At 50.3% G+C, this 26,784-nt stretch overlaps 9 protein-coding genes across 9 annotated transcripts; 3 read left to right on the top strand and 6 right to left on the bottom strand.

The window, feature by feature from the left end:
• Positions 1 to 899: 899 nt before the first annotated feature.
• Positions 900 to 2,217, top strand: FPRO_04775 (uncharacterized protein; the record flags this gene model as incomplete). Its single annotated transcript, XM_031230323.1, has 2 exons — positions 900 to 1,041; positions 1,097 to 2,217. The coding sequence occupies 2 exons, from the start codon at positions 900 to 902 to the stop codon at positions 2,215 to 2,217; spliced, it is 1,263 nt and encodes a 420-aa protein (XP_031080471.1).
• A 345-nt stretch (positions 2,218 to 2,562) lies between these two features.
• On the bottom strand, positions 2,563 to 3,421 carry FPRO_04774 (uncharacterized protein; the record flags this gene model as incomplete). Its single annotated transcript, XM_031230322.1, has 3 exons — positions 2,563 to 3,195; positions 3,249 to 3,338; positions 3,395 to 3,421. 3 exons carry the CDS (start codon positions 3,419 to 3,421, stop codon positions 2,563 to 2,565), a joined length of 750 nt encoding a protein of 249 aa, XP_031080470.1.
• Positions 3,422 to 3,955: 534 nt separating this feature from the next.
• Positions 3,956 to 6,322, top strand: FPRO_04773 (uncharacterized protein; the record flags this gene model as incomplete). Its single annotated transcript, XM_031230321.1, has 1 exon — positions 3,956 to 6,322. One exon carries the CDS (start codon positions 3,956 to 3,958, stop codon positions 6,320 to 6,322), a length of 2,367 nt encoding a protein of 788 aa, XP_031080469.1.
• Positions 6,323 to 6,953: 631 nt separating this feature from the next.
• On the bottom strand, positions 6,954 to 9,014 carry FPRO_04772 (uncharacterized protein; the record flags this gene model as incomplete). The annotated part of the gene is made up of 1 exon (XM_031230320.1): positions 6,954 to 9,014. One exon carries the CDS (start codon positions 9,012 to 9,014, stop codon positions 6,954 to 6,956), a length of 2,061 nt encoding a protein of 686 aa, XP_031080468.1.
• A 4,059-nt stretch (positions 9,015 to 13,073) lies between these two features.
• Positions 13,074 to 15,532, bottom strand: FPRO_04771 (uncharacterized protein; the record flags this gene model as incomplete). The annotated part of the gene is made up of 6 exons (XM_031230319.1): positions 13,074 to 13,164; positions 13,298 to 13,358; positions 13,444 to 13,603; positions 13,657 to 14,706; positions 14,763 to 14,994; positions 15,057 to 15,532. The coding sequence occupies 6 exons, from the start codon at positions 15,530 to 15,532 to the stop codon at positions 13,074 to 13,076; spliced, it is 2,070 nt and encodes a 689-aa protein (XP_031080467.1).
• Positions 15,533 to 16,019: 487 nt separating this feature from the next.
• FPRO_04770 (uncharacterized protein) lies at positions 16,020 to 17,398 on the bottom strand (the record flags this gene model as incomplete). The annotated part of the gene is made up of 3 exons (XM_031230318.1): positions 16,020 to 16,378; positions 16,428 to 16,836; positions 17,273 to 17,398. 3 exons carry the CDS (start codon positions 17,396 to 17,398, stop codon positions 16,020 to 16,022), a joined length of 894 nt encoding a protein of 297 aa, XP_031080466.1.
• A 1,308-nt stretch (positions 17,399 to 18,706) lies between these two features.
• On the top strand, positions 18,707 to 19,821 carry FPRO_04769 (putative pyridoxine 4-dehydrogenase; the record flags this gene model as incomplete). The annotated part of the gene is made up of 3 exons (XM_031230316.1): positions 18,707 to 18,761; positions 18,822 to 19,367; positions 19,430 to 19,821. 3 exons carry the CDS (start codon positions 18,707 to 18,709, stop codon positions 19,819 to 19,821), a joined length of 993 nt encoding a protein of 330 aa, XP_031080465.1.
• Positions 19,822 to 20,072: 251 nt separating this feature from the next.
• FPRO_04768 (uncharacterized protein) lies at positions 20,073 to 22,616 on the bottom strand (the record flags this gene model as incomplete). Its single annotated transcript, XM_031230315.1, has 1 exon — positions 20,073 to 22,616. The coding sequence occupies one exon, from the start codon at positions 22,614 to 22,616 to the stop codon at positions 20,073 to 20,075; it is 2,544 nt and encodes an 847-aa protein (XP_031080464.1).
• Positions 22,617 to 24,808: 2,192 nt separating this feature from the next.
• FPRO_04767 (uncharacterized protein) lies at positions 24,809 to 26,653 on the bottom strand (the record flags this gene model as incomplete). The annotated part of the gene is made up of 2 exons (XM_031230314.1): positions 24,809 to 25,926; positions 26,167 to 26,653. 2 exons carry the CDS (start codon positions 26,651 to 26,653, stop codon positions 24,809 to 24,811), a joined length of 1,605 nt encoding a protein of 534 aa, XP_031080463.1.
• Positions 26,654 to 26,784: the final 131 nt, after the last annotated feature.

The raw sequence follows: 26,784 nt of genomic DNA, 5'->3' as shown, positions 1-26,784 counted from the left end.
TACTACCTAGTAGCTTGTTCGCATGCAGTTCTCGTATATCGTTAGCTTCCCAAATTCTCCGCGACGATAAATAGCAGCTCTTCAAGCGTCACTCCGAGCCGAGGCGGTTCTCTTTTTAGACCTCGTATTGCAGACTGTGTCCGCAAAGCTTATGTCCAGCAGGAGCGTGCTACATGCTCCCTGTCACAGTACGTGCATTGATGGCATGGCGCCTGAAGTGATATTGCATTGCCAATACATTTCTCAGCGAAGAAACCGCGATAACACAGTATAATCAAGCAATGGTTGGTATGAATGCAGATATGCAATTCCAACTCGGTGGAGTCTGATCTAAGACCAAGTAAACAATAAATAAAATGAATTTGTCTCCCTGTGGAACTTTCAATCTATCAGCCTTGGCCGTGAGATTTGTGTCCAGGTGTGTAAGAGAGAAATAAATACATTGGTCAAAGTCAAGCTTTCTGACCAGACTCTCCTGAAACGTGTAGAGAGATAAATCTGTATGCGTGACCTTGCATGCGATGGTTCGCCGTCGAGATAGATTTGATAGTCAAACGTTTCAAAGGCCCGTAATGATACATCCTTGCTCGCGATTCACGCTTGAACAGAGCAATAGTCATCTAACATCTGCATGTCTCAATAACATGGTCATCACATATTCCAGTCTGCCAAAGTCTCTTACTACTTAGATCATCGTTCTCATCAGCCCTCGATTTAGGTTAAGCCAGGTTGCGCATGTTCCATGTGATCTTATCGATAAGAAAGTCTGTTGATGACTAACAAAAATCGCCTCCATTCACATTCTGTGAAGAATTTATACAGCTAGTCACTGTCCCAAACGGCAGAAGGATGTAAACGGTTGCCAACCAGGCATGCTCACGCAGATAATCCGACGAACCATGGCTACAGAAGTCAAGCGAGTACCCATTCCCCGACGGGGTGTAGATTACCGTGGCAAGGTTGTTCTTGCGCCTATGGTTCGCTCAGGAGAGCTTCCATCAAGACTTTTGGCTCTCAAGTATGGCGCAGATCTTGTCTGGGGTGAGATGCACAGCAAAAATATGTCAAGATATCATTTTCTAACTCCAGCCGACAGGTCCTGAAACTGTGGATTACTCTATGATTGGAACTTGTCGTCGATTTGATGAAGACTCAAAAACGATAGAGTGGTATCGTCTCTCATCCCATGGCCAGAAGGACCCTCCTTCGGATGCCAAGGAGAGCATAATTTACAGAATGCTGCCAGAGGTTGAAAAAGACAAGCTTATCTTCCAAATCGGCACATCAGATCCCGATCGTGCAGTAGCAGCCGCTAGGCTGGTGGCCGCAGATGTTGCCGGCATTGATGTCAACGCTGGTTGCCCAAAGCCCTTCAGCACTAGCGGAGGAATGGGTGCCGCTCTTCTCAAGACTCCAGATAAACTGTGCGCTATTCTTGAAGCTCTTGTTAAAAACATTACCCCTGAATTTGAGATTGGAATAAGCGTTAAGATCAGACTCCTCGACACCGCGGCGGAAACAGAGACGCTCGTCCGCCGTCTTTGTGCGACAGGCATTACAGGACTAACCATCCATTGCCGGACGACACCTATGAGGCCCAGAGAGCGGGCTATTAGAGGGCAACTCCGTATGATTGCGGAAGTCTGCCATGAGTATGGTGTTGCCTGCTTGATGAACGGCGACGTTGAGGATAGGGACCAAGGTCTCCAGCTCGCCAAAGAGTTCGGTGCGGACGGTGCAATGATTGCAGTTGCGGCTGAGAAGAACCCAAGCTGCTTCAGGAGTGTAGCAGATGGCGGAATGGCACCCTGGGAAGAAGTTGTCGATCATTATGTGAAGACTGCGATTGATGTTGACAACCGGTTCGGTAACACCAAGTTCCTGCTCTCAAACATGGTCCCTGGAAAGTCAAAATCTTACCAGCCAATGAACCAGTCCAAGAATTATAAGAGCATCTGCAAGGCGCTATCACTCGAAAAACACCTCGAGTCCGCTCGTATTATAGATAGCAAGCGAGGGCTGGATCAGCCCCTGCAGGGGAAAGCTGCAGAGAAGGCCGCAAAGAGGGCTGCAAAAAGGGCCAACGCACAGGCCAATTCACTGCCGGTGAAGCCAGAAGAAGAAAATGAACAGAAGCGCAAGCGGAGAATGTCTGATAACAGACCCGTGAAGCAGTTGAAGACATCTGAACCTGCACCAATTGCAACGGCTGTTTAGGAAAAGGGTCAGTTCGACGGTACAAAGGTGAGGAAATGACAAGGGGCGTACGGTTGAATTAGAAACCTTGGGTTCGCATTACATGGAGTTGAGGACAGAGGCTCAGAGGGCAAGGGTTTGGGAACAGAGCACATAGAAAGCTACCGCATCATTAGGTCATGAAGGAATAACGGCGGCAAGGAATGCTTTTCTTTGTCATGCAAAAAAGGAAAGGAAGCCCAGCCTATTCAAAATACATACAGTTATTGGTAGCTGGCACTAAGGACCGGCCATTGATACAAATGAACAGTTTTTGGGAACTCTATTTAATAGTACATCTCATTTCATCTCGCTTTTTGAAATCCTTTATTTGCCCTTCTGGACCCAGCCCTCAACAGCCTCTCGTGCATCTGTCACTTTTTCATCTACATACCGGACACCAACCTGGCTATGCGCCTTGGCAAAGCTGACGCTGTTGACGATACTCTCGCGCAGGCGGATGTGAGACTCGGCAATAACAGGGAACCTCTGCTCGTACTTCCAGGTCAGGTCGGAGATGTTGCGCATGGTGACAGGGAGAACGGTCCAGCCAGCGCCGATACCCAGGGCAAGGGGGAGCGAAGCGCGAAGGATAATGCTGCGATTGCGAGTAATGATACTGCCGGCCATAGCAGCAACCAGAACGTAAATGGCACCGGGCATAAGTTGCTCGCCGCTTTCACGGGAGGGAGCCAGTGAAGCGATGGTACTGGTGAAGGATTGCTCGAGATTGAAGGCTGAATCCATGGTCTCGTTGACCTTGTTCTCAGCAGCTACTGCGTACTTGTACAGAGCCAGGCGACCTCTGCCGATATGGACGGCCAGCCGCTCAGTAGGAGTAGGCGAGTGATGCCTTTCCTCTTCGTCGACCGGCTCAACGGGCGTCGCAGCAACGGGTGGCGGTGTTACAGGTGCGGGATTTGCTGTCGGGATATCGTAATCGTCGTAGATGGGTTTTCGCTATAGGGCTATTAGGGAATATTATTAAAGTCCATTGATGCTCCATGACAAACCTTGAAGTCGCTGGGACCTTCGGCGAAAACAGTAGCCGGAGCCAGTGCCATGCCGCCGAGGGCCATGGCCGCCAGTGGTGCCAGGGAGCGCTATACAGAACAATTAGCAAGAAGGAGCTTATACAGAGCTAGGAAGTATTACTGACCCGCGAGAACACCACTCGTGAAGCCATTGTGCGCTCAATTGACGAGTGAGTGGGTGAGAAAGACGTCACGCGAATTCAAGATGAGCGTCGGATGCTCGTGAGCACAAATCACCACTGTCGGAAAATCTAGGACGGGGCTCCATTGGACCACTCAGAGTTCAGCTTGGGGACGTTGACTGGATGACTAAGATTTCCAATCCCAGTGCAGGAACCTAAAGGCACAAATCAACCTAGGTACCTACGTTACCTTAGGTACCTAGGCTGCTAACTGTCGGCGGAAATGCCCTGCTAAAACAAGGAAGGTGACAAGGGACGGATCCGAAGCCGGAAAGCCCGACAAGGCAGGAAAGTCGCTTCTGAAAGTCTTCCCCGATATCTCTGATTCTCGATTCAAAGTAGGTAAAGAATATTAAGCATACCTGAGATTTAATATCCCAGCCGTGTTTTCATTCCAACTTCTGGTACTCTTCCCCGCCATTGAGAGAGAATACAGGATCACCGTATCACTTCGATTGCTGTTGGATCATTCATGGGTTCGATCCTCTTATCTGCATATTTATAATGCTGAGTTCGAGGGGCAACCGCCTCTGGATCTGTAATAGATGTGTTCGACGCACGAGCAGCCCTCCACAACGGCGATGGAACTCTATTGCCTCCGCGGTAGCCCAGGCTATCTCCCCAAGCACACCGGTCGATCATACCGCGAGCACGAATCACGATGATACTGTTTTACGCAACTTATTCGACGCCCCCACGGGCAGAACTTTCCCCAAGTTCAGCTTGAAGAAGAGCCAAGGTCTCTTCAAGAATCGATACCTCACCAGCCCTGATGGCTTCCAACATTTCGCTCAGAAGAACCTCGAACGGGCAAAAAATATCGTTAATAAAGTCCTCAGTGCATCCTCTGTACATGAATACCGTGCGGTGGTCCGCGACCTTGATCGGCTTAGCGACCTATTATGCCGTGTACTGGACCTCGCAGATTTCGTTCGTATGACGCATCCAGATGACCGGTTCCAGGAAGCGGCTGCCAACGCATGGGGTATGGTATATCAGTACATGAACCAGCTTAATACCATGACTGGCCTCAGTGATCAGTTAAGTCAGGCGCTATCTATCCCCGAAGTTACAAAAGTATGGTCAGAAGAAGAGAGAACTGTGGCTTTACAGCTCAAGTTGGATTTTATGAAATCTGCTGTAAATTTGCCAAAGGCTTCACGAGACAGATTCGTGGATTTGTCCTCGCGTATCAGCGAAATAGGGTCAGCTTTTGCACAGGGAATGCAGCCAGCAAGAAAACAAATTACCCTTCCGGCTTATAAGTTCTATGGCCTCTACCCAGGCATCGCAGCCACGCTCAAAGTACGCCAGAACATCACGCTACCCACTTTGAGCTCAGACGCAATTGGAGCACTTCAAAGTGTGCATGACGAGGAGACTCGCAAAGAAATCTACCTGGCCCAACGAACCGCTTCTCGGGAGACTGTTATGTACCTCGAGGCAATGTTGAAGTTGAGAGGTGAGCTCGCAGAGCTTGCAGGTTTCGAAAGTTATGGTCACATGGCCCTAAAGGACCGCATGATGGCCAAGACTCCTGCGTCTGTAATGGAGTTTCTCCTTGCTCTAAGAAATAACAACACACCGGTAGTCCAGGCCGAACTGCAAGAACTGGTTTTGAAGAAACGAGACAGACTCAACCTTCCAGATGTCCCACTCCAAGCCTGGGACAAAGATTTTTATATGGAGAAAATCAGAGTTGACCTTAGGTCTAGACAGCGGCAAGAAGATCAGCTCAACGCATTTTTTTCTGTTGGGACTGTCATACAAGGCCTATCAAGACTCTTTGATCGGCTTTATGGTATCCGTCTTGTGTTGCGGGAGACTCTTCCTGGTGAGACATGGCACCCTGAGGTGAAACGACTTGATGTTGTCACTGATAAGGGGGAACTAATTGCTGTTCTCTACTGCGATTTGTTTCATCGTCCACAAAAGTCCGGCAATCCCGCACATTTTACAGTCAGATGTTCCCGGGAGATCCTCCCTGAGGAAGTAGCAGAAGTCGCTGCTGATTATGACAACACTGGGCCAAGTTTCGAATCACCCGAGATGGCAGCCAACGATGGCATGGAGACTTCCTCCGCGGACGGTGTACTGAAGCAGCTGCCCACTATTGCACTCGTCTGTGATTTTCAGCAAAGTGAGAACTCTAAGGAGCCCTCTTTGCTATCCTACCAATCTGTCGAGACCCTGTTCCACGAGATGGGCCATGCTATTCACTCTATACTTGCACGAACTAGCTTCCAGAATGTCTCCGGGACTCGTTGTGCGACCGACTTTGCTGAGCTACCATCGACACTTATGGAGCACTTCGCTGCTGATCCTACTGTCCTATCTCTCTTTGCACGTCACTGGAAGTCGGACCGGCCTTTACCTTACGAACTCGTTGCTGAGAGAATCCGGTTGACTAAGCGATTCGAAGGCTTGGAAACAGAGAACCAGATCATTCTTGCAATGGTAGACCAAGCCTACCATGCCTCAACAATGCGGGATGCAGAGTTTGACTCGACCGCTGTTTTCCATGATATCAAGGCTCGCTTTGCCCATGGACCTCGAGATCCGCCAAATACTTGCTGGCAGGGGTTCTTTGGTCACCTGCATAGTTACGGAAGTACCTACTATAGTTATCTCTTTGACCGTGTACTCGCCGAGCGTGTTTGGCGTGTTGTCTTCAAGGCTGGTGAGAATGGGGGTGCCATCAATCGCGAAAACGGAGAGCAGTTGAAGGAGAATCTGCTAAAATGGGGAGGCGGCAGGGACCCTTGGACTTGTCTCGCCGACACGCTTCAGGATGAAAGACTCGCACTTGGTGACGAGAAATCCATGGCCTTGGTTGGGAGCTGGGGGATAAAGGATGACTACCACCCGTAGGAACATAGAAATAATATACGAAGCATCAAAAGTAATCAAGTAGATCAAAGTATGCAGATGCAAATAGGCCTTCATACGCAGTACAGACAAGTAGAGACATGAATTCCTACCAGAATGGCAGTGACAATGGCAATGGCAATGGGTAGCCATGGTTCTCGGTTTATTATTCTCAAAGATGACCTTCAATCGCTAATTCAAAAGTGACGTGCCGTTTGCGCCGTAAAGTTCCTAGTACGCCAACCTGTGACACCCAGAACTGGGTACCTTAGGTATCCAATGCAGAATAAAAGAAAAGGTTTTTTTTTTTTTAAAAAAAAAAAAAAAAAAAAAATAAACAGAAACAGAAACAGAAACAATAGCACGCCACACGTTCCAAAGCGCAGCGCTATGTCTATCAAGACGCCGGTTGTGAAAGAGTAGATATGACAAGTAAATATGGTAAGGTAATGAATGAGTGTGGCGTGATGAGGAAGAAGGCGGTCGTCGTAGAGAGGTCATAAGTCATATGCCACCAAATATCGTGCAACTCAGGTAGGTATTCTTGGATAGGAGAGACATGATGTGTGATCGGGTATGTTAGTTTTTGGAGTGCCTCGATGGTGCAACGTGCTCTGTGAAGAGGCGTCACTGGTTATATCACCCGATGAACCTGCTGTGAAGACTTCTGGGTGCCCCGACCCATGGTGAGTTGTGACAGGGAAAGGGTTCGTGCGGCCTTGGTTTGCGCCAGATCTTCCCTGTCCAGGTCTTCACCGAACGCTCCAAAGCTATGTCCCTCTTCACGAGGGGTTTCAAAAGTGTCAGAGTATTCGCTCTCGTCTCCATGGCCAGTTCCAATACCCGAGTCCTCGGGGTCGATATGTCGATTTTGCGATCTTGTCATGATGGCCAAGGATGCGAGATTATCGTCGTCATCGTCGTGGTCAAACGCAGACCTGTCACCGAAGGATTTGGCTGTTGGAGGCGGATCGAATCCACTATTCGTGTTTACCGAATGAGACAAGATGCTGAGTTGGTGGCCAAGCGTCTTGACCTGAGTCTCTAGAGCTTCTCGTGCTGAGCGTTCGGTATGAATCAGGGCAAGGAGTGTTGTATAGTGGTCCATGGTGAAGATCTCGGGGGTGTTCTTAAGAAGGCTTGGGAGACTAGCTGCACCACGAATTGTTGCGGTCGAGGTGGGACGGTCTTTGTTACTGTCGCTCAGAATAGCCGAAGAATGCGGATCAAGCAACACACTTCCCCTCTGGCCTGTTTTTGAATAATTCGGGTAGCCGCTGGCACGACCGAAGCTCTTCCTATGGTCCCATCTGCTTGGATCAGCCTGATGACCTGGGAAATCCGTTGTGACTTGACCCCCAATCGCAATTGGGGGCGCAGGTCGATCTGGTCCCTGGTGTGACTGCCAGCCTGGAGCAGCATCACACATTCGGTCGAGAGCCTGCTCCAACCGATAGACTCGAGATTCGAGATTGTTTATGCGGGTTTCCAGGTTTGCTGCATGTGTGATTTTCATACCTCCCACCTCCTTCATGTCTGCGAAGGATCCAAAATTGAAAGGCTCCGCCTGTGTTTGTTTTGGAGCGTCTTCTTGTTGCTGGGCCTGTTCGATTTCTTCTATGGCGATGCCTTCTCCTTCAGCGGGGTTTGAAGACACTGGGGACATGAAGGTCGGGTCGTAACTCTCCCTCCAGTATTTGATCTCATCACTGCGTCGACGAGCATGGCCATGGCTTTCATCTGGTAGCCCCGATAAGCTCCGCGATCTTCGGCGGACGCCCGGGAGGTCGCTGGTGATTGCACGGCCAATCTCGTGAGCGTTGTCGTCGCTCTGATCTTGCCGACTCTCGCGGCCATGGCTGCTAGCAGGCCGCGGTGAAAGGCCCGCCAAGTTGTACTCGCGCAATCTGGTTGCACTTAACCGGGCGTGCGATAGACCAAAGTCAGCGCTCAACGAGTTGCGTGCGCTCTCGATGGCGCGAACATCTTCTGGGCGGATAGAGTGGGATCTCAACGCCCGATCAAATTCAGTGATGGGCAGGGAAGCTGATCGCTTGGATTCCGCTCCTGGGAAAGGTCGAGTCCGTGACCTGGGAGCTGACCTGTCTCTATGGCTTAAACTAGGCACCGAGTCTTGGCCATCTTCACCCGTTGATCGACGGTATGGCCCGGGGCGCATTGGCGTGGAACCGGTTTCTGAATCAGTATTGTTGGAACTGTCGTTGCCACTTGATTTCTTTTTTCGATTGAAAAGCTTCCCCAAAGCGCCCCGGAGAGTTGACTGCTTGCGTTGAGGGCGCTCCTTGTCCCTCGTGTCCGCGCTGACGAAAGAATGCCGCACATTGTTAGATGGTTCAGCCTTTTGCAAGCGACTTATTGTGCCGGGCTGTCGAGCATGCAAAGAGGACCTCGGCTCTTCCCTGAAAGAGTGAGGTCCATTCCGACGAGGCTCTGGGAACGTGGGAGATCTGAAATCGTTGCGCGACGGGGTGGGCTCAGTGGTCTGAGATTCTTTGAATTCACCCTGGACAGGTGTAGCCATGTTGGTTCCTGGGTTGCGAATTGGGAACTCGTCATCCAAAGAAGTCGAAATAGGGACAGGGCCAGATATCCTGCCGCGGATATTGGACTGCTGTATATCAACAGGTTGAGCAGTGGGGGCAGTGCTGGCTGCTGATCTCCACGGCTTCTTCATGTTGGAAACGTGAAGGAGGACAGCAAGCTGCGGATCGAAGAGAGAAGTGAAAAGATGACAAAAAGGGTCTTAAGCGAAGGTAACAGAATGGAATGTCCGAGTAAAAGCGGTCAGAGATAGATAGATACTGTAGATGGATGACATGCCCTGGCGCATATTCGTGAAGGAGTGCTCGTAAAACAGGCTCACAACCCGTGCGCTCATCTATACAAGGGCAGCCTGGCCTATCATCCGGTTGATGAGCTTGGTTTGTTTGCGTTCAAGGGTACATTAAGACACGGCGTGAAACAGCCAAACGAGTGTGAGAAGAAATGAGGGAGTTGATCAGTCGACAGCTTATGGCATCGCGGGCCTAGGAAGAAGAAGAGAAGAGGTCGCCCTTGCCGTCTGAAAAGGGCGAGCAGGAATCCAGGGACTGGAGAGCAGGAAGAATGGGAGGGAGGACAAGAGGGTTTTGAAACAAATGCATACATACAGTACCGTACCGTACCATACCATACCATGCCATACAGTACAGTATTACACCTGGGCTTGGGGCGGTCCGAGTGGGTGGGCGGCTGGCACCTATTAATGTCGGCTCAGATACTCCGTACATACCTACATACTAGACACATAGTTAGACATGAGACGCACGCCATGCGAAACTGCGCTTGATGGTGCGGGACAGGGGCCATTTGCGGGTTCTTGAAGCGCGACGAGACGTTCAATGCCACGCTGGATGACAAGGAGCCCGGGACGAAAGGGAGGCCCTTGTCAGCTTGACATGCCTTACAAGGGTCCTGACGGGGGAGGGGACAGTACCTACAGTCCACTGGATCAGTTAGATACCTACTAGGTCAGGTAGGTAGTGTCTGTCTGGAAGACCGAGCGGTGAATTGGATCAGGGTAGTGATGGTGATGAATGGACAAGCCGTTTGGATTCGCAGTGCTCTCAAACGTTGCGTGGAGGGAACCGCCTGCCACGTCTGTCGTGTATGTATGTATAATAACAAGGCAGCCTGAGAGCCAACAGAATCGATCTCGAGAGCTCTTTGGTATTAGACTACCTTACCTTAGTTAGGTAGACAGGGGTTTGTTCACCTGCACCTGTCGTTGCACCCTCTCTCTTGCAGACCCTTGTCGAGCAGACGGACAAAGCAGAATTGAGAACAACGGGCATACATAATTACCACGCATACCTTTTAGTACCTAGGACTCGGGGCGATGCACCGCTCCGCTGAGAACCCTGGACATGACATTTGAGTTGAAGCGATAAGAAAAGAAAAGAAAAGAAAAGACAAGTCAAGACAAGGGTGATGCCTCAAGATCGAAACGCACGAGCGAGCCCATCAAGATGACAAGACTGTCGTTGCCAAGAATGGGTGCTAAATTCCATTGACTGGGGACGGAACACGACAATGGCCTCGATAGAGTGAGTAGAGGCTTGAAGGTCTAGGATCTGGGTACCTAGGTAACTCGCCTCGTGGCTCGAGGCCTGGTACAGGGCTTTCCGGGGCATTTTTGAGACGGGGAGCTCCCTGTATGTTTCTCTCGCCTTAGGTACCTACCTTAGTACTGTACATACGGTACCTACTTGGAGTGCCTCCACTAGGAGGTACCTTTAGTTGCGGAATGTCTGCATACAAAAAGGGCACAGCAGAATTGAGCAGGTTTACAATGTTACCTCAGTAGAGAGCAAGACGACAGATCGGGTAATACTCAACCAACGTCGGTGGTTATTGGTTTTGCCAGACCATCGTGCCACTCACTCACTGCTTGGGGTTGCGTTGCAATTTGAGCGGCACGCGCCGCCTCCTAACTAAAATAACAAGAGACGGGTGCCCTGAGCGGCAAAGGTGGAAATGAAAGCCAATACGTATGTATGTACGATACACGCTGTCGATACTACTGAACTAACGATGACAGTGCATCAAGTATGAGATGAAAATCGAGCTCATGGCGTTACAGATGGACCACTCATGGACAACCGACTGGGTTCTGACGTGGGAGAATGGTAGACACCCTCACAGCTGATACTGCTCATCATTCATGCAAGATGCCTCAGATGTGTCTTGAAACCTTGGTCGATTATACCTTTAGCTTAATCATGTCTCTAGACCATCTCGTCCTCAGCTGTTGATAGCATCGACCGTCTCTGTCTGCACTAGACTCCCGCTATCTGCGGCCCCATGCGATCTAACGAAGCACGACAGAGCCTCCAACCACTTAGCGTCCGAGGCCTTAAGCGGCCCAGCTCAATTGGGCTTGTTTGCATAGCGTTAGGGCCACCGCAAAAAGCAACCATTAGTCTCTTACTCTGAACTCCAACCGCGCAGCGCCACATCCCCCAGCTGTTGGAGATCCAAGGTAGAGGAGGTAAGGTTGGTAGTGAGTGAGTGAGTGAGTGAGTGAATGATCTGGTAGGTCATACAGTACTGTACATACTGGCACTTCATAGTACTCCGTACATGCAGAGTACAGGCGAGACAACAACACTCGAATACAGTTTCACATAGCTCGAACTTCATCACCAGCTATTCATTCCCTGGCATCAGTTGGCATACATCCCAGACCTACCTACATCAAGACATCGACAACGTATGCCACATTATACCCACCTAGGTAGATATCTGTCGATACCCACAGATACCTACTTACCTAGGGATGGATGGTTAAACCTCTTGAGGGGCTTGCTCGCCTTCCTGAAGTGTCCTTCTGAATTATTAGACCTACATTCCCCCTTTGGGCATTCTCTACGTGAGCTTCAACAAATAATATCACTTCCTCGGTGCTCAGCGGCAGCCTGTTCAGGTGTGGGCTAAATAGGAACTCACAAACAACGGTGATCATCCTCCATAAGATCGACCCTGATCAGACGGGTCTACAATCCATCTCATGTCAGCCCGTTTTAAAAATAGGCGATGTCTTAGAGACAGGGAGCGCATCAAATCATTGACCAATCAAGGCATTTCTTCGACTTCTTACAAATGTATTCACCTGGTGCATGTCTGTTTCTATCTGCAAATTCCATCCTTACCTACGGATTATATCATACTGTCTTCTCTGCATCATAGTAGCAGTATTACGGGGAAGTCTGATCATATCTGCTGTGTAACAATCGATACTCTCTTATTAATCCCAGAGTTTGTCAAATCTATGTAGAGACACTTCCTGACAACTGACGCCGTTCGTATGCTGTTGAGCCAGGGTTCCCTGAAACTGACACAACGGCGTTTTTTCTATCGTCAACTATACGCTGCCAAGCCGGAGCGTGTAATGTCTGCCACTGTCTTCAACCAAGGAGATCTTTCCTCAATTCCGAGAAACTCATTGGAATGTTGGGTTTGTCTTGAGGGGGCTTCTTACCGCCCTTGCAAACTCAGGGGCATGCAGAGTGACTCCTGATGGCTAAATCAGCAATTCTGTATCTAAATTTGATCGGGATAGACTGGACTGGACTAGGTTGTCACTCAGAAACAATGTCTTCTGGTGTTTTTGGCAAATTCAACAAGATCCGCTTCCTGGCGCTCTACGCGAGTGGGAGGGAAACGGACAAGGAATAATTGTCCCCCGCGGTTCGGTACAGTCCCACAACGAGTGAGCGACCTGAAACATCGCCGGGATGTCGACAATGACATCCATCGCAACCCCGTTTCTTGAGTAACTATCCCAGCACCTCTTTCACCTTTTCCCGACCATCTCCAACAACACATGGGCTCGCAAGAATCGAATAGGTCCTGGCCCGACTAGGAAAGGACTAGTTGCCAGCTCTTCTATGTATGTATGTGTGTGTATGTATGTATGGGTATGTTCTCTATCTTTGTCACTCGAGCCATCAATCGTTGGAGCTGCAAGCTACTGCAGGTACTGTTTCAGGACAAGCTGAGATCAATCGTTCTGGCCAACCCCTCGTTCATCGTGTCAAGCAGCGTGGCAGTCTTGATCTGACAGCTGCTACGCAGTCAACCGTTTCGGCCGAAAGATTTAGGTCGAGTTCCAGACCCTATTGCCCTACCTACTGGATACATCGACGACAAGCATGTTGACTGGAAGCGAGACGGTGAAAGCTTTCAGTTCCGGTTAGTCGTGCGTCAAGCTAGATGCATCTGGGTATCGCAGGTCGGCGTTGTCTTCGAGATACTGCATCCATTTCTTCAAGAAGCTGCTTCCCCTGTGAAACAGGCACGTTAATAATGTCTCGTCTCAGGTGAATGGTTGGAACAATCTGCGCAGCACTTGTCAAACCAGCGGCTGCAGCTTCGAGGCCCATGTCCCCATCCCAAGTGCACTGCATCATCGCTTACCTCTGAACTGTCTCCGAGTCTCCGATAACCGTCAAAGAACGCTTCGGGCGCGTCATTGCGACTAAGTACACGTGTATTAGCCAACCCAATCTTTTGATGTCCGGATGGCCCGAATCATGACGGTAAGCATCGGGATGTCACCTCACCGTTGAGACGGCGCTTCTCGCCGAGGAATCCAACCTCGCCCTCAGAGTTGCTCCGAACGAGGCTCACGATTACGGCCTCTTTTTCGCGACCTTGAAAGCCATCAACGCTACCGAGCTCGATGCCCGGGAATTTGTCTTTCAGCGGAGCTAGTATGGCGAGCTTATAGTCCGCTCACAGTCAGTATACGTCTCACTCTACATTTTGGCACGTACCTGGGCATTGTAAGGTGTCACGACGGCAATGTCTTCTGGGCGGACCCCAGCACCCACGAGTTGCCTCGCGTGCTGTTGTACAAGAGCAGCCTCCATCTCGTTGCTCTTGCTGTCACCATGTAAACCTGCTCTGCCCTTTCTAGGAGTTTCCTTGTCGTCTTCCTCGTTCTTTTCGGGAAAGTCACCTCCCTGTGTGTCTATGAAGATGACAGGCTCATTGGTGTCCTCATTGTCCTGGACCTCATATTCGAGGTCTTTCAGGAGGCGATGTTTCACCGCATCAGCAGCGATCAACTTAGAGTCGTATAATTCATCAGAAGGGAACCGCATAATACTCTCGTGCATACGATACTGTGTGGTTAGCATGCGTTTGATGGAGGGCCCATGCAATGCCAGCAGTCTGTCAAACAAGGTGATCTCAAGCGTGGTGCCCTTTGTGACCGTTCCGCCATCTTTGACTGGCGCCTTAACCTTTGCATTGCTTGATTTGATGGTTGGCGGGAGCTGCAGATGGTCACCGGCACAGACAACCTTCTTGGCAGATACGAGAGGGACCCAACACTGGGCTTCGAGGGCTTGGCTGGCCTCATCGATAATAACAACATCAAACTCATCATTCCGCAACTGATAGCCTCCTGCCCCGTGCAGTGTTGCAAGAACGACCTTGCTGCCGCCAATCAGTGTACTGACACAGCGACGTTCTCGTTCACGAAACTCTTTTCTCAGTTCTTTGAGGTCAGTGTAGATTGCTTTGCGCTCCTTGCCGCTTTTCGTCTTCTTGATTGAGGCCTGCTTGGTGTCCATTTCTGTCCTGATATCTTTCACAATAGCACCCGCTTCTGATGTTTGTGTGAGTACGTCGAGCGAGTGGTCAACCACAGAGGGCAGCAAACGAGCGGGATGGCCCAGACGAAGGATTGGGATCTTGTGAGGAGCTAGTCTCTCGACGATGTTGTCAACAGAAATGTTGGAAGGCCCGCAGACAAGAATTCTTTGACCCAATTTGATCATCTGGAGAATCAGCTCGATTAGAGTATGAGTTTTGCCAGTCTACGCATAAACATGTGAGCAAGTGTTTTGCACTCTAGCATAAGTAAGTCACTCACTCCCGGAGGCCCATGAATCAATGCGACTTCTCGAGACAGCAAGGCGAACCGAATTGCATTCTTTTGTGAGTCGTTGAGCGTTGGATCAAACCACTCGAGATTGCCCACGGTTTCATTTTTGGATAAGTCTTCGGAAACTGGCGATGGGCTAGATAAGCCGAAGAGTACTCTGATGAAACTGGAATATTCCGACTCTTGCATCTTGTTTAGCTTCTCCATCGCCCAGTTCATTCTTCAACGGGGATGGTTAATTGTGTGATCGCCATCCGTTATCAAGGTGATGGCTCAACATACCTCTTGTATGTCACTTCGTCTGCCAATTTGACAGCCCATACTCTGCCCGGGAAGCCAACTTCTTCCCTCCCCTCATCGATCGCAACAGCAATCCATCCTCTGCTCACTCTGGTAACAACACCTCTCGCCCCCTTCTTCTCCAGGTCTTTTACTTCACGCCTTTTGGCGCTTCCCGCCGGCTGCTCAGCGACAAGAACAATGTCTCCAGTGCGCAAGCCATGCTCAGGTAGTTCATCAGGTGAGCCCGTGGCGGCATCCGGGGAGAGCTCAAGAACTGTTCGGCCCCCAAGACCCGTACGCTGGCCCGAGACAACGAGGTTTATAAGAGCAAGGCCAGCTCGTTGAAGGGCTGTCGGGCTGTGGTTGGAGATGAGTGTGCTTGTCTCGTTGATCTCTGTCTGAAGTTCTTGTTCAAGAAGGGCGAGTTGCGTGGTTGCAAAGGCAGGAATATCGACTGGCTCTCTTTTGACCGCCATTGTTACTGACCTTTGTGTTGTTGCAGATGTAAGTGCAAGAGCAGAATACGAGGTTGGGTGGGATTGGATGTTTGGTGGGGCTTCCATGGTTAGACCCCGCCATAACCCGCTCTGACGTTGTCTGACCTCAACTTCCATAGGTACCTTAGCAGCTACTTCAGGCGAAGTCATGATGCTTCCTACCTATCATGAGAGCTCAGAGGTACCCAATTACCTAGGTACCTAAGGTATTAAATTAAAATGACAGTAATTGGTGTCTCTCACTTCAGATATTTGTATATACGCCAGCCTATAAGATCATACGAACAGAGCTCAACATTCAAATACTCCTAGTGGTATCAAGTCATGATGTAAACCCTCATAAATGCGCCGCGTCAAAAGCAAACCACTTGCGGTAAGCAGAAACATTATCGCTCCAGCGCGAACAATGCAATACTAGAAGTGACCTTGAGTCATGTCAGAGTATACTACGAGTCGAGTAGAAAGATCATAGCTCATGCTCAGACGGGTGGATAGCAATAACGACCACAAGAGAAACAACCATGATGGCCAAAGCGACAAACGCAACAATCATGATTGTACCACGACTAGCGGGAAACTTTCCCTGCATGACCCAGTGCTGAGATTGAAAATAGCGCTTGTAGCCAAGGAAGAGGATCAGTATACTGATCCCGAGGAACGTGGTGCCAAGCGGCTTGCCCATATGTCGTAGCGTCTGGGTGTTGCTCCGAGAGTTATTGCCATGCTCGCTTTCGAGAGACGTGTTGAGACGAAAAAGCTGTGTCACTGCTATCCCTATGGATGCAAAACTGAGAGATGTGCGAAGCCATGCCAAAAATGTTCGTTCTTGGACGTTGTTAGATTGGCAACACGAAGTACCATGGGTGAAGCTTACCAATGGCGAGGTGATCTCGGGCAACGCTGCCTTTGTTCTCCAGCTCTATCGACTGAAACTTCTCTGCCTGTGTTTGCCACCACGACGTATTCCCACTCTCCGAATCGGCTTGTCGAGTCGTCTCCGGGTTCTGGGCAGCGCCATTGTTTTGTTGGGAAGATGGTCGCTGGCGCAAGGATGGTTTACGGATCTGTGGGGCCGAGGTCGCAGTACTTGTAACATTGAGCGAGTTGTAATTGAGAGGCGGCGTATGAGATATGAACCCAGTAGCCTCGTCGGCGCTGCTGTCCTCGTTGACAGGGCTCGGCTTGAGCGACGAGTTGGGCGGGAGGATGGGACTGCCGGCGGTCCGGGGTGAGAGATGGGTAGGAGAAGGACCAGCCATTGATTCGGCGCGTTCACGAGCGTTCTGTTACGAAGAAAAGTCGTTCTTATTAGCGCTCACTCAACATTGGGGTACTGTACTCAGGCGAGGGATACTGAGAAGAAGCGAGAGAAGAAGAACGAGGAGGAGGATGAGAGCCAGAAGAGCACGCGAGATTCGGATGATCTTTCGGAGGCTAAGGTCTGGATGTCGAACAGGGGGCCGGCAGTTTCCCAGACGCCACAAAGACCATGTCCGTACGGACGGCGAGATAGATAGTCGACCACATGCATGTTGATATCTACCAGGACCGGCACCAGCCTGAAGTGCTATCGGGCTTGCAAGGAATAGCTGCTAGCCCCGTATGACATGCAAAGAACAGAACATCATAAGAACATGGCTGTACCGCACACTGTCTCATGAATCACCCGCGCCGTGTCTCACTCACTCGCTCACTTTACAAGAACGGGAGGATACACACCTCAAGTATCTCATTTATGCGCACATTTGAAGATGAATGCCGCCCTAGTTGAAACCCGACACTGGAAGCTCGTGGGGCGGGGCCATTCGCACTTGAATCTGCATTGGCATCTGCATTCTCAGCCATCACGAGATCAGCACGATTGATTGATTGGCGAGAGTCAAGGGCCTGGTGAGAATAGAACGCGGCTATACTGTACTGCGATATAGCGTTAGGAACAGACGGAACAGTTCTAGTACGATATGGCGAGCGAACAGGCGAGCGAGCGTGTTTTCCAACGCTGACAAGGTTATTGTAAAGTCAAAGAACATTTGAGGTCAAGACAAGCTTAGTCCGAGGCCCTAAGTTAGGTCGTACCCAACTACCGTAGCCTCCTACAGTGGGGTTGTCCGCACTCTTCAGCGGCTGAAGCATCTGCATCTCCATTGGATGACACCAAATTAAGCAGAAGCACGTCATGGTGCTAGGGAAGCAGAATGACGATGGTTAGACCACAGCCATCGAGGTCTGAATACCTTCACCTTGGCATGTCTGAGAATCCTCGATAGCCTATGTTCTTTTTATGGTAGTGAAATTATCATGGATCGGAGTCTTTTGCAAATCCTCCAACAGAATTGTTGGTCAGAAGACATAATACATGCTTAGGTTGCAGACCGTCATATGATCATTCTATGGTGGACGCATTGTGACGAGTTGCAAGACTCCCCAAGAAGAGTTCATCTTATATCCGCTGATACTTACTACTGCGATTTATCGTCTTCCTTGTCTTATGTATAAAGATAAACGGGGGCAATTCATCAAAAGGTTATTCTTCTGAATGCTCTATTCTACCTCGTGATATTAAACATGGTGTTGCCTGTGTCACCAACGATCCCTTAGAGTCTTTGAAAATGCCTTACAGCCCCCGTTCATTCGATACCTTCGTCAGTTAACCAAGAAGGTTTCGTGCTTCACTGATCATGCCTGGAACACACTCACATAGCAAGCCAACTCATAGTGGTTCTTATTTCTCCGAGCCTTGTTCTATACATTCTCCCTTCTTCGGGTCTATGAAACCGCAAACTCCGGATTCCCTACTAAACACCGGGCCTGGCTCTCAACTGCCGGCGTTTCGCATCCGAATCGTTTTCCTATTTAGGAAACCAGTCCAATGCTCCACTGGCTGACTCTGCTATCTCGCCGGTTTAATTCCGGAATCTGCTCTTACAACCGTGTAAGAGAACCACGATGGCACCATGGAGAAGCAATAGAGTTGAAAAAAGTGGTGTATTCTAAGAGGAGTAAAACATTTAAATACAGAGGTTAGGTAGCTCGAGAGACATTGTTTCCTCATCCCATTACTTCGCATCACACTGCTCCAAACAACTTCCTCTCCAACATATAGCTATCTTCATCTTCTCTATATACATTACTTCCACTTCCATTAAAATCATCATGGTTCACCAAATTCTCGGCAAGCAGGTTGGCCACATCGGATTTGGTCTCATGGGTACCCATCCCCCTTGATGAACCACAAATTCTCATTGTTACTACGCTAACCCCTCCCAAGGCCTGACTGCGCGTCCTCTACCTGACGAGGACGCTTTCGCCGCCATTCGCACCGCCATCGACTCGGGTTGTAACTGGCTCAACGGCGGAGAGTTCTATGGACCGCCAGATGCAAACTCACTAGCTCTCATGCGCCGATACCTTGAAAAGTATCCAGAAGATGCTGATCGGATTGTTCTCACCATCAAGGGTGGCCTGGGTCCTAACTACGTTCCTCTCGGGACCAAGGAGAATATTCACCGCAGTATCGATGATTGCCTCGAAACTTTGGGTCCTGTTGGTCGGATAGCTTCCTTCGAAATCGGCCGTAAGGACCCCAATGTTGACTACGAAGAAGACACTCTGGCAGCAATCAGCGAGTATGTCAAGGATGGCAAAATCGACGGCATCTCGTGTAGCGAGCTCAACGCCAACACACTCCGAAGTGCCGCAAAGAAGTTCAAAATTACTGCACTCGAAATTGAGCTTTCCCTATTCACCACGGACCCCCTGACCAACGGCCTCCTCGAGGTTTGCGGCGAACTTGGCATCCCAGTTCTTGCTTATTGTAAGTGCTCTGCTCCAACATTCCAGGTGGTGGGTGACATGACGACTGACACAGAATTCTAGCACCGCTCGGACGAGGTTTCCTCGGAGGTCAGATCAAGTCTGTCGAGGATCTTCCAGAGAATGACATGCGTGCCAAGATCCACCCACGCTGGCAAGGCGATAACTTCCGCAAGAATGTCCAGCTGGTTGATGATATTGAAGCCCTTGCAAAGAAGAAGGGATGCACAGTGAGCCAGATCGCCATCAACTGGCTCTTATCACTCTCTCGTCGCCCAGGGATGCCTACGATCGTGCCCATCCCTGGCTCTACCAAGCCCGACCGTATCCGTGAGAACGCGACAATCATCGATCTTACAGAGGAGGACTTGCGCGATATCGACAATTTACTTGCATCTTTTACGCCTGCCGGTGACAGATATCCGCCTCAACACATGAAATACGTCAGTGCTTAGGAACAAATATTGCGGAATAGGATTATGTTGCAGATTGGAGGCGACATCGGGTAGTGTTGGCTGTGTATTCTGTAAACCAGTCAAACGTCCTCGTTTCAGCTTGCTAGGCAAGGAGCTGCCTCTGAGACCTGGCTTGGCCCGATATCTTGGCCTATTGTACAAGTTTGGTTGTGGACAAGAGGGTATTGGGCATAGAAGACGTTTGAAAGTTGTAAATTTTTGTAAATGCATTCATACAATCAGTAATGGAGTCATGGTCCTCGTATGACGGTTGTTTCAAATAAGCCCACAACAGCAACACTTTGTCCATCAGACGACCAGATTGACCGGCACGGGATAAGTGCCATTTCGCATTTATCTCCCAGGTTGTTCCATATGGAAACAATTCGAGACGCATCTGCATACACCAAAGTCAATTTGGTTTGTACCGTTTCTGGCCCATGAGGGTGGAGTTGATGAAGTGATTCCTGCATGATTTTGCACATATCGATCTTCAAGATGTCCAGGGAAGCAGAATGAGGCCTATCAGCATGATAATATACCGCCGTACTGTAGATTACAGTGGCACTGGTGGTTGTGACGACTGAATGCCATGTTTTCCAGCCTGGAAGCGTGAGCTTAGGCAAGCAACACATCGAAAACCTGGACTCTTCGATTTTTGAAAGACCGTTGTGAGCGTGCCACTCCACAGCAGCCTGCCGTGGCAGCTCTTCCACTTCAACAGCAAACATAGGCGGGATACAAGTCTCAGGCTCATTCTGTTGACGTAAAGTCAGTGCCTCCCAGTCCGGAAGGGTCTTTCGGGCTGTCTTGTCATCGTTACCAAGCGACATATAAGCAGGATTGTATTTCAAGTCCCAAAGATCAGGACCGCTATCACCGTCCACCTCCTCATCCGGGGATCCGTGTGCTTGTTTCCAAGCATACCCTGCCAGCTGGGCGCTGCGCTGGATTTCGGACGAGTTGGCACGGGGAAAGTAAGCAACTGAGCTTGTCCACCACTGAATCTTCATCTCCTGACCAACTCGCCACAAATGTTGTAGAGATAGGACAATTTGAAGCTCATGTGACTTCTCAGGCGTGGAAGGGAGGACCATTGTTGCTGGAATCAGGGGTATTTGACCGGCAATGGAGATGCACCGAAGACCTGTAGGCTGGCCTTGAGCTGTCACGGGCACGTCTATTGCCTGACTGTAGGGGCCGATGTTTGCAGGTGCCCAGTATGACCTGGACTGGACATGGAGACCATTGCGGTCCTGTGTCGCTCTAGGTTTAGGAGCAGCTAAGGAGATGGCAATATTCACACCAGCCGGCAGGAGGTCACCACACGAAATGGTCACTCGCGACGGTGGGTTTGGCTTGGTGAATATCTTGCCGTACTCGCCATTAACCTTAGGAAAGTCTGACATACGCCTTAAGATGACGATGGTACTTGTGATCTGAGAGAGTTGAACACCGGCCCCTGCCGCCAAATCTCTGATCTTCTCTACGACCTGGATGGTTTCATTTTGTATCGGCATTTCACACAACCCCAGGTCTGGAAGTACGGACCAACGCAGAACCTCGCCATCAGCAGTGAAGGTTCCTGCATTTTGGGGTAGTGACGTCAAACTCCTTGAAATAGTAGAAACCTTTGCGGCCTTCAACTCATTCATGGGTTGCGGCAGGTCGTCAAATACGGTCTTGAAGTGAGGATCGAGGAGATTAGGGATCCGAGCTGCTGGTTTGGCTGCAGCATCATGCTTGTCTTCTAAACGCGCACCACACAACATAAGCCATGAGCAACCACCTCCTTCACGCACTATCCTACGCCCTTGTTCCGGGACAACAATTCTCTTCTTGAACACGGAAAATGGGCCATCCAGAACTAGTGTCTCGAATTCACCACCTTCTCCTAGGGCTGCCGCACCTTGAGCTGAGCCAAACTTGCGTAATGCATTCTTGACACGACTCGAGCCTGCTTCGCTTGACACACGTTCCCAGAGATGGTTCTCGTCTAGCCCAGCACTGGCAACTTTGATGATCCGCGCCTCTAGCCCAACATTGGCCATATCGATCAATAACTGGGTATCGGCTGAGATGGCTGCGGATGGGGGTGGTAAGACTGGATACTGCCATAAGTAGGCCAGGGGCACGAGACCTAGGCGCAGTGCAATTGACTCAACACGGGTGCGCTGGTAGGTGGAGAGGATGGCACCGGCGCATACAGCATTCGCTTCTGGATGGCGGGCGATGATGGACTGTAACAAGGGAAGCATGGACTCCGTCTCGTCACTGTCCTGGACCTCGTCCTGGGCATTAGCAGCCGCGGCATCGTAGTCCCTCTCATGGCGAACCGCACGTCCAGTGATGGGTAGCCGATATAACGGTAGGCCAGTTGCATCGGCATACAGGGGGAGGACTTCGTGCCCGACGGTTTGGTACATGAAACTATTGAGGTCCGTGTCGGAAGATTCCCCGGAGCCCTGGGCTTCCCGAAGGCTGTTATGATCCCATGTGGCAGGATCAGGCGGCTGGGGTGTCCAGCTACCCGGATCGATGCGCTGGAAGCCCACGGGAGATGGGCGATCCGAGGGTGTCTGGAGATTGGTTTCTGGTTCAGCCTTGGTGGCGTCTCCCTGGCGGGACGGTGATTGCCCGCCTGAAATAGCAGGACTTGAGTCCGGTGCTGGTCCTGGGAACAGGTTTGCAAGAGCAACGATCTGATGGCCGTGCTCGATACAGTGGATCAGGCTGAAGAAGCTATCTTTGCCTCCCGAGATAAGAGCAATGACATTGAGCTTTTCAGAAGACATGGTTGATAGAACAGTGGCCGTTGACCAGGCACTGGTCTACGGGAGTTGCACCCAGTCAGGCAGGCAGGCAGCTAACTTAGAGGCTGAGAAATGAGAACTGAAGGATAGTTCTAACTGTAACTTAGCAGTTATTCTAAAGACGGGGTGAAAGGCTTGAAGAAAGCCTCTGGCGTACTTTTAATTTGGAGCGGACATTTGATGTGGTGTACGGAGTAGTGTAGCGGAGTTTGGTGGTGAATTGGGATGAGGTGTGTGGTGTAAGAGGAGATATTGATAGCGCCAAGCTAATTCATTTGGTGGTAGATGTTTTAGGCTGGTTTCTCTGTGGGCCTCCTGGGCATCACCTAAGCTTGGCTACATCAAGGTACCACCTTAGGAATTTTGCGATACTGAAGCTTTTGTTAGCCTGTGAGCTACTACTCCATGCAAGGCATGAGAAACTCAGTTCACCGTGTTTCATCTTGGGTTTGGCTGAACTAAAACGAAATAAACAAGTGCCCGGCTGTGATCTAGCAGGCCCTCTCGGATGAACCAACAATGCTTTTTAGTCTACCAAGCCAAGAGCTTATCTTTTCCCCGAGACCTTGACTTGACCAGCCGAATCCAATGCCAATATTTGGAGAGGAAAGGCGTCAAATTGTCAATATCAGCCGGGAGAATGGCAACCAGTGACATTCATCTCATGTGCACAGTCATTTCCTCGTCTCTATTTCATCTCCGCCTCAGGCTCAGGGTCCTCTTTGTATTCGATCTAGTGACGGGGAGTCAACCCGGCAATGAAGATCACCCGAAGACGGTACGAGATGGGAATCCAGGGTCTCTGGTTCAGCATCAAGTTTTAGGTAAACGATACGGATCCCATGTACTCCGTACATCACCTACTCACGTCACGTTGCGAGTAAGGTAATCAATCAGTCCCACCTACACACTGCGCTATCCTGAGAATTTCAACACCAACACCGGCGCCAGCACGGACAGCACGGACAGGGTCTTCGTCCCTGAGCGCCCAAGGCGCCACACGAGATCGCCGATCCAAACTGGACTTTTCTATTCCGATCTAGCCTCGACTGAAAGGTCCGTCGACAAATGGGGAACAGACGACATGGAGGCAGGTAGGTCGCCAGCCAGTCAGTCAGAGATATAGTAGTTACACCAAGAAATCCTGCGGGAGGGAATCATGGCCAAGCTGTTGACGCATCTGTGGCTCAGTCAGGCTTCACACAGTTCTCAGTTGAGGGCTCTGAGGATCAAGGTATCAAGTAGCAATCATGAGAAGTTATGTCAAGTTGAACAAGTCTTATGTTCTGTCAAGCTCCTAATCAAGAATGGCATCACAGGCAAGTTGAACCAGATTTATGGCAGCAATGTGGAAATTGTTGATCAATAGACCAAACTTCTAAATTGTACATGAATTGTTGTGAGGATGAGCGTCTGTCATTGACTGTGACCGGCACACTCCTGTACTCGACATCTCTAAATCTCCAGCAACAGGCAAACGACAGACAAAGAATCAGAGTAAACACAAGACTATGGAAGAAGAAAGACAGACGCCTTCACCTTCATCTCCCACTGTTCTCAAGTGATACCGTCGTCCCGGCGAGCTTTCAGTTCCAGCTTCCAGCCGCACAGGATGATTACAACGAGTGTAAAGAACGGCAAGCCGCCGAGTTTTTTTTATGGTGGTCGTTGTCGTTGGCAAACTCATCCATCACCATTCTGATGTGAAGTGAGGAGCCGCTCCCAAATGTTCCTAAAACCAAATAAATAATTTTTCCCCTCTCGCGCCAGTTGTGTCCATTGAATAAAGTCACCAGAAACCCAAGTTTAACCAGCTGTATCGCACGGCTGACCTTGGTGATGCATTGCAATTCTTCAACAAAAACAAGAAACCGATGAAATCAAATGTCCTCCCTATTGTCGTGATACGTAGTGAGGCTGTGGATATTGTTGATACAGGTATAGTGACGATGTGTAAATGCATTCATTATCGCTTGCACTCTTTTGTGTGTGAAGACTCCCGTTTACCCAAGGTTGTAACCTAAATGGAAAAATGTTCCGTGACCCAAATGCCACCGTCAAAATTGAGCGGATGGCCGAAGAAGAAGAAGGTCGTCAGCGTCGTATCGGGCGTATGTCAAGATAATCGACTGGCTTTCTTGAGCATTTTGAATGATGTGTGATTGATGGGCCATTTAGTCAGAGCGCTTGCGCTTCTTCTTGCCCTGATCGCTGCCCTCGTCAGAGGACATTTCACTTGCACTGCCAGGAATCTCAGAGGCAATCTGGAACAGGACTTTGCCGTAGTTGCTGTAATCTTCGGCCGTGGGAGGCATCATGGAACCATCATATGCGTGTGAGTCGTCATCAATGAGGTTCATGACGATGGCACCGCTACCATGGGTCCGAGCATGCTGAGCCAGGTTGTCGCTTCTGGAGAACTTCTTGCCGCACTCGTTACACTCGAAAGGCTTCTCTTGGGTGTGCAAAGAGCGGTAGTGGCGCTTGAGGTGTTCCTGGCGGCGGAAGCGGCGGTTGCACAGATCACAGACAAATGTCTTTGAAGGGTCCTCGGTGAGAGACTGCTTACGACCGCGGCGGTTGGCAGGAGCAGGGAGAGGAGCAGGGGAGCCCTCTGAGCCAGACGAGGCAGCAGAGTCGCTAGCTTCGGCAGCCTGGTTGGAAGACTCCTGGGTGTTACCAGATTGGGTGGCGGAGGCAGCCATGTTCATGACAGGGCCAGCGGTGCTCTCCTTGGCGTGAGTGTTCTTGGTACGCTTGTCCTTGTGGCAGTCCTCGGACGCACAGGAGACAGGGCTGGGATGAGGGGGAAACTGGAAAGCCTCGTTGTCGTCAAAGGAAAGGTCTTCGTCACCGATGAAGCTGCCGTGTCCAAGGGAAACAACTGACGAGCCAGTGCAAGCCCGAGGTCGGGTGATATCAGCAGAAGCAGTAGCAGGCTGCTCAGAAAGATTGACGAGGCTGTTGACGAAATCGTCCTCAGACTCGAAATCAGAAAAGTCTTCAAAGGTGGGTAGGCCGTGGGGAACAGCAGGGTTAAAGTCAAAAGACTGAGTAGCAATCTTGGGCTCAACCTTGATCTCGTCGAGAGCGAATTCTGGGGCGAGGGTGCTGTTGATGGCACCAGTACCGACAGTCAGGTTCCTTGGGTCGCAGAAGTCGACGTCCAAATCCGGTGTAGAGACGGAGCGGGCATAAGGCGCGGGTGAGGGAGACAGAGACGGGGTGGACACGAGGTCGCTGGCAGTGTTGCTAAGAGAGGGAACTTTGCCGAGTTGAGATTGAAGGTACACTATCATGCAAAGTTAGTCTCCATCAGGTCATTCCCGTGTTTGCTCCACTGTTCAGGTACTGGGACAGCGCACTGCAGGTCTGCGCCTCAGAAGGTGATTGGGCTGAGATAGCGACAGCCAACGTCAGCACCACCATCTTACCCGCTACCAGGCCCAAAAATAGGCTCCAGCCCGAGCTTGCGGCACAATACCATTGTACGATCCGGTAATTGGAGGCTTTCAGATAAAAGTAAACTTACCAGGTGTCATTGGGGGGGATCCGCAGTTGGACCAGTCGAGCACTGCAGTCTCAACAGGCTCGAGAGCCTCCTTGAAGCCATCGATGCCATCCAGCCCGGAAAACATAGGGTTCATCGGGGTCTGGAGCACCTCGCAGGCGCTGGGGCTGCCAATGGTACTGCCAGAGGTCGACAGAGGCGGTGTCGAAGGGAAATACGAGTTCTCGTACAGCTCATTCTCCAACAAAATGGCGGGCTTATGCGACATGGGCTGTGGCGAGGCAGTAGGAGTCATGACTGCCGGACCATTGCTGTACAGAGTGGGGGGCTGAGAGTTGCTGGCTGAGCTGGGCCGCGAATAAACAGGAGTTGAAGGCAGTGTAGGAACCATGGGATACATATGCATTTGTTGCTGGGCAAAGTGTTGTCGCATATCATGCTTGGACTCAGGGTTGTAGAAATAGAAGGGAGCTTGGCCGACGGCCTGGGGCATCATTGTGGAATCCATTTCTATACAAGACCATAGTGTTAGCCACATATCCATTGTCTGGTATTTGCAGGATTCCACAAACCTTTAGAGTTGCTTGTGGTGTTAGCGGGTTGGAGAGTTTAGATATTAAGTTGGTATTGGTGTATTGT

Source organism: Fusarium proliferatum, assembly GCF_900067095.1.
Source record: "Fusarium proliferatum ET1 genome assembly, contig: FPRO_scaffold004, whole genome shotgun sequence".
Taxonomy (NCBI): domain Eukaryota; kingdom Fungi; phylum Ascomycota; class Sordariomycetes; order Hypocreales; family Nectriaceae; genus Fusarium; species Fusarium proliferatum.
The sequence above is the reverse complement of the archived record's forward strand: the minus strand, read 5'-3'. Positions and strand labels throughout refer to the sequence as shown.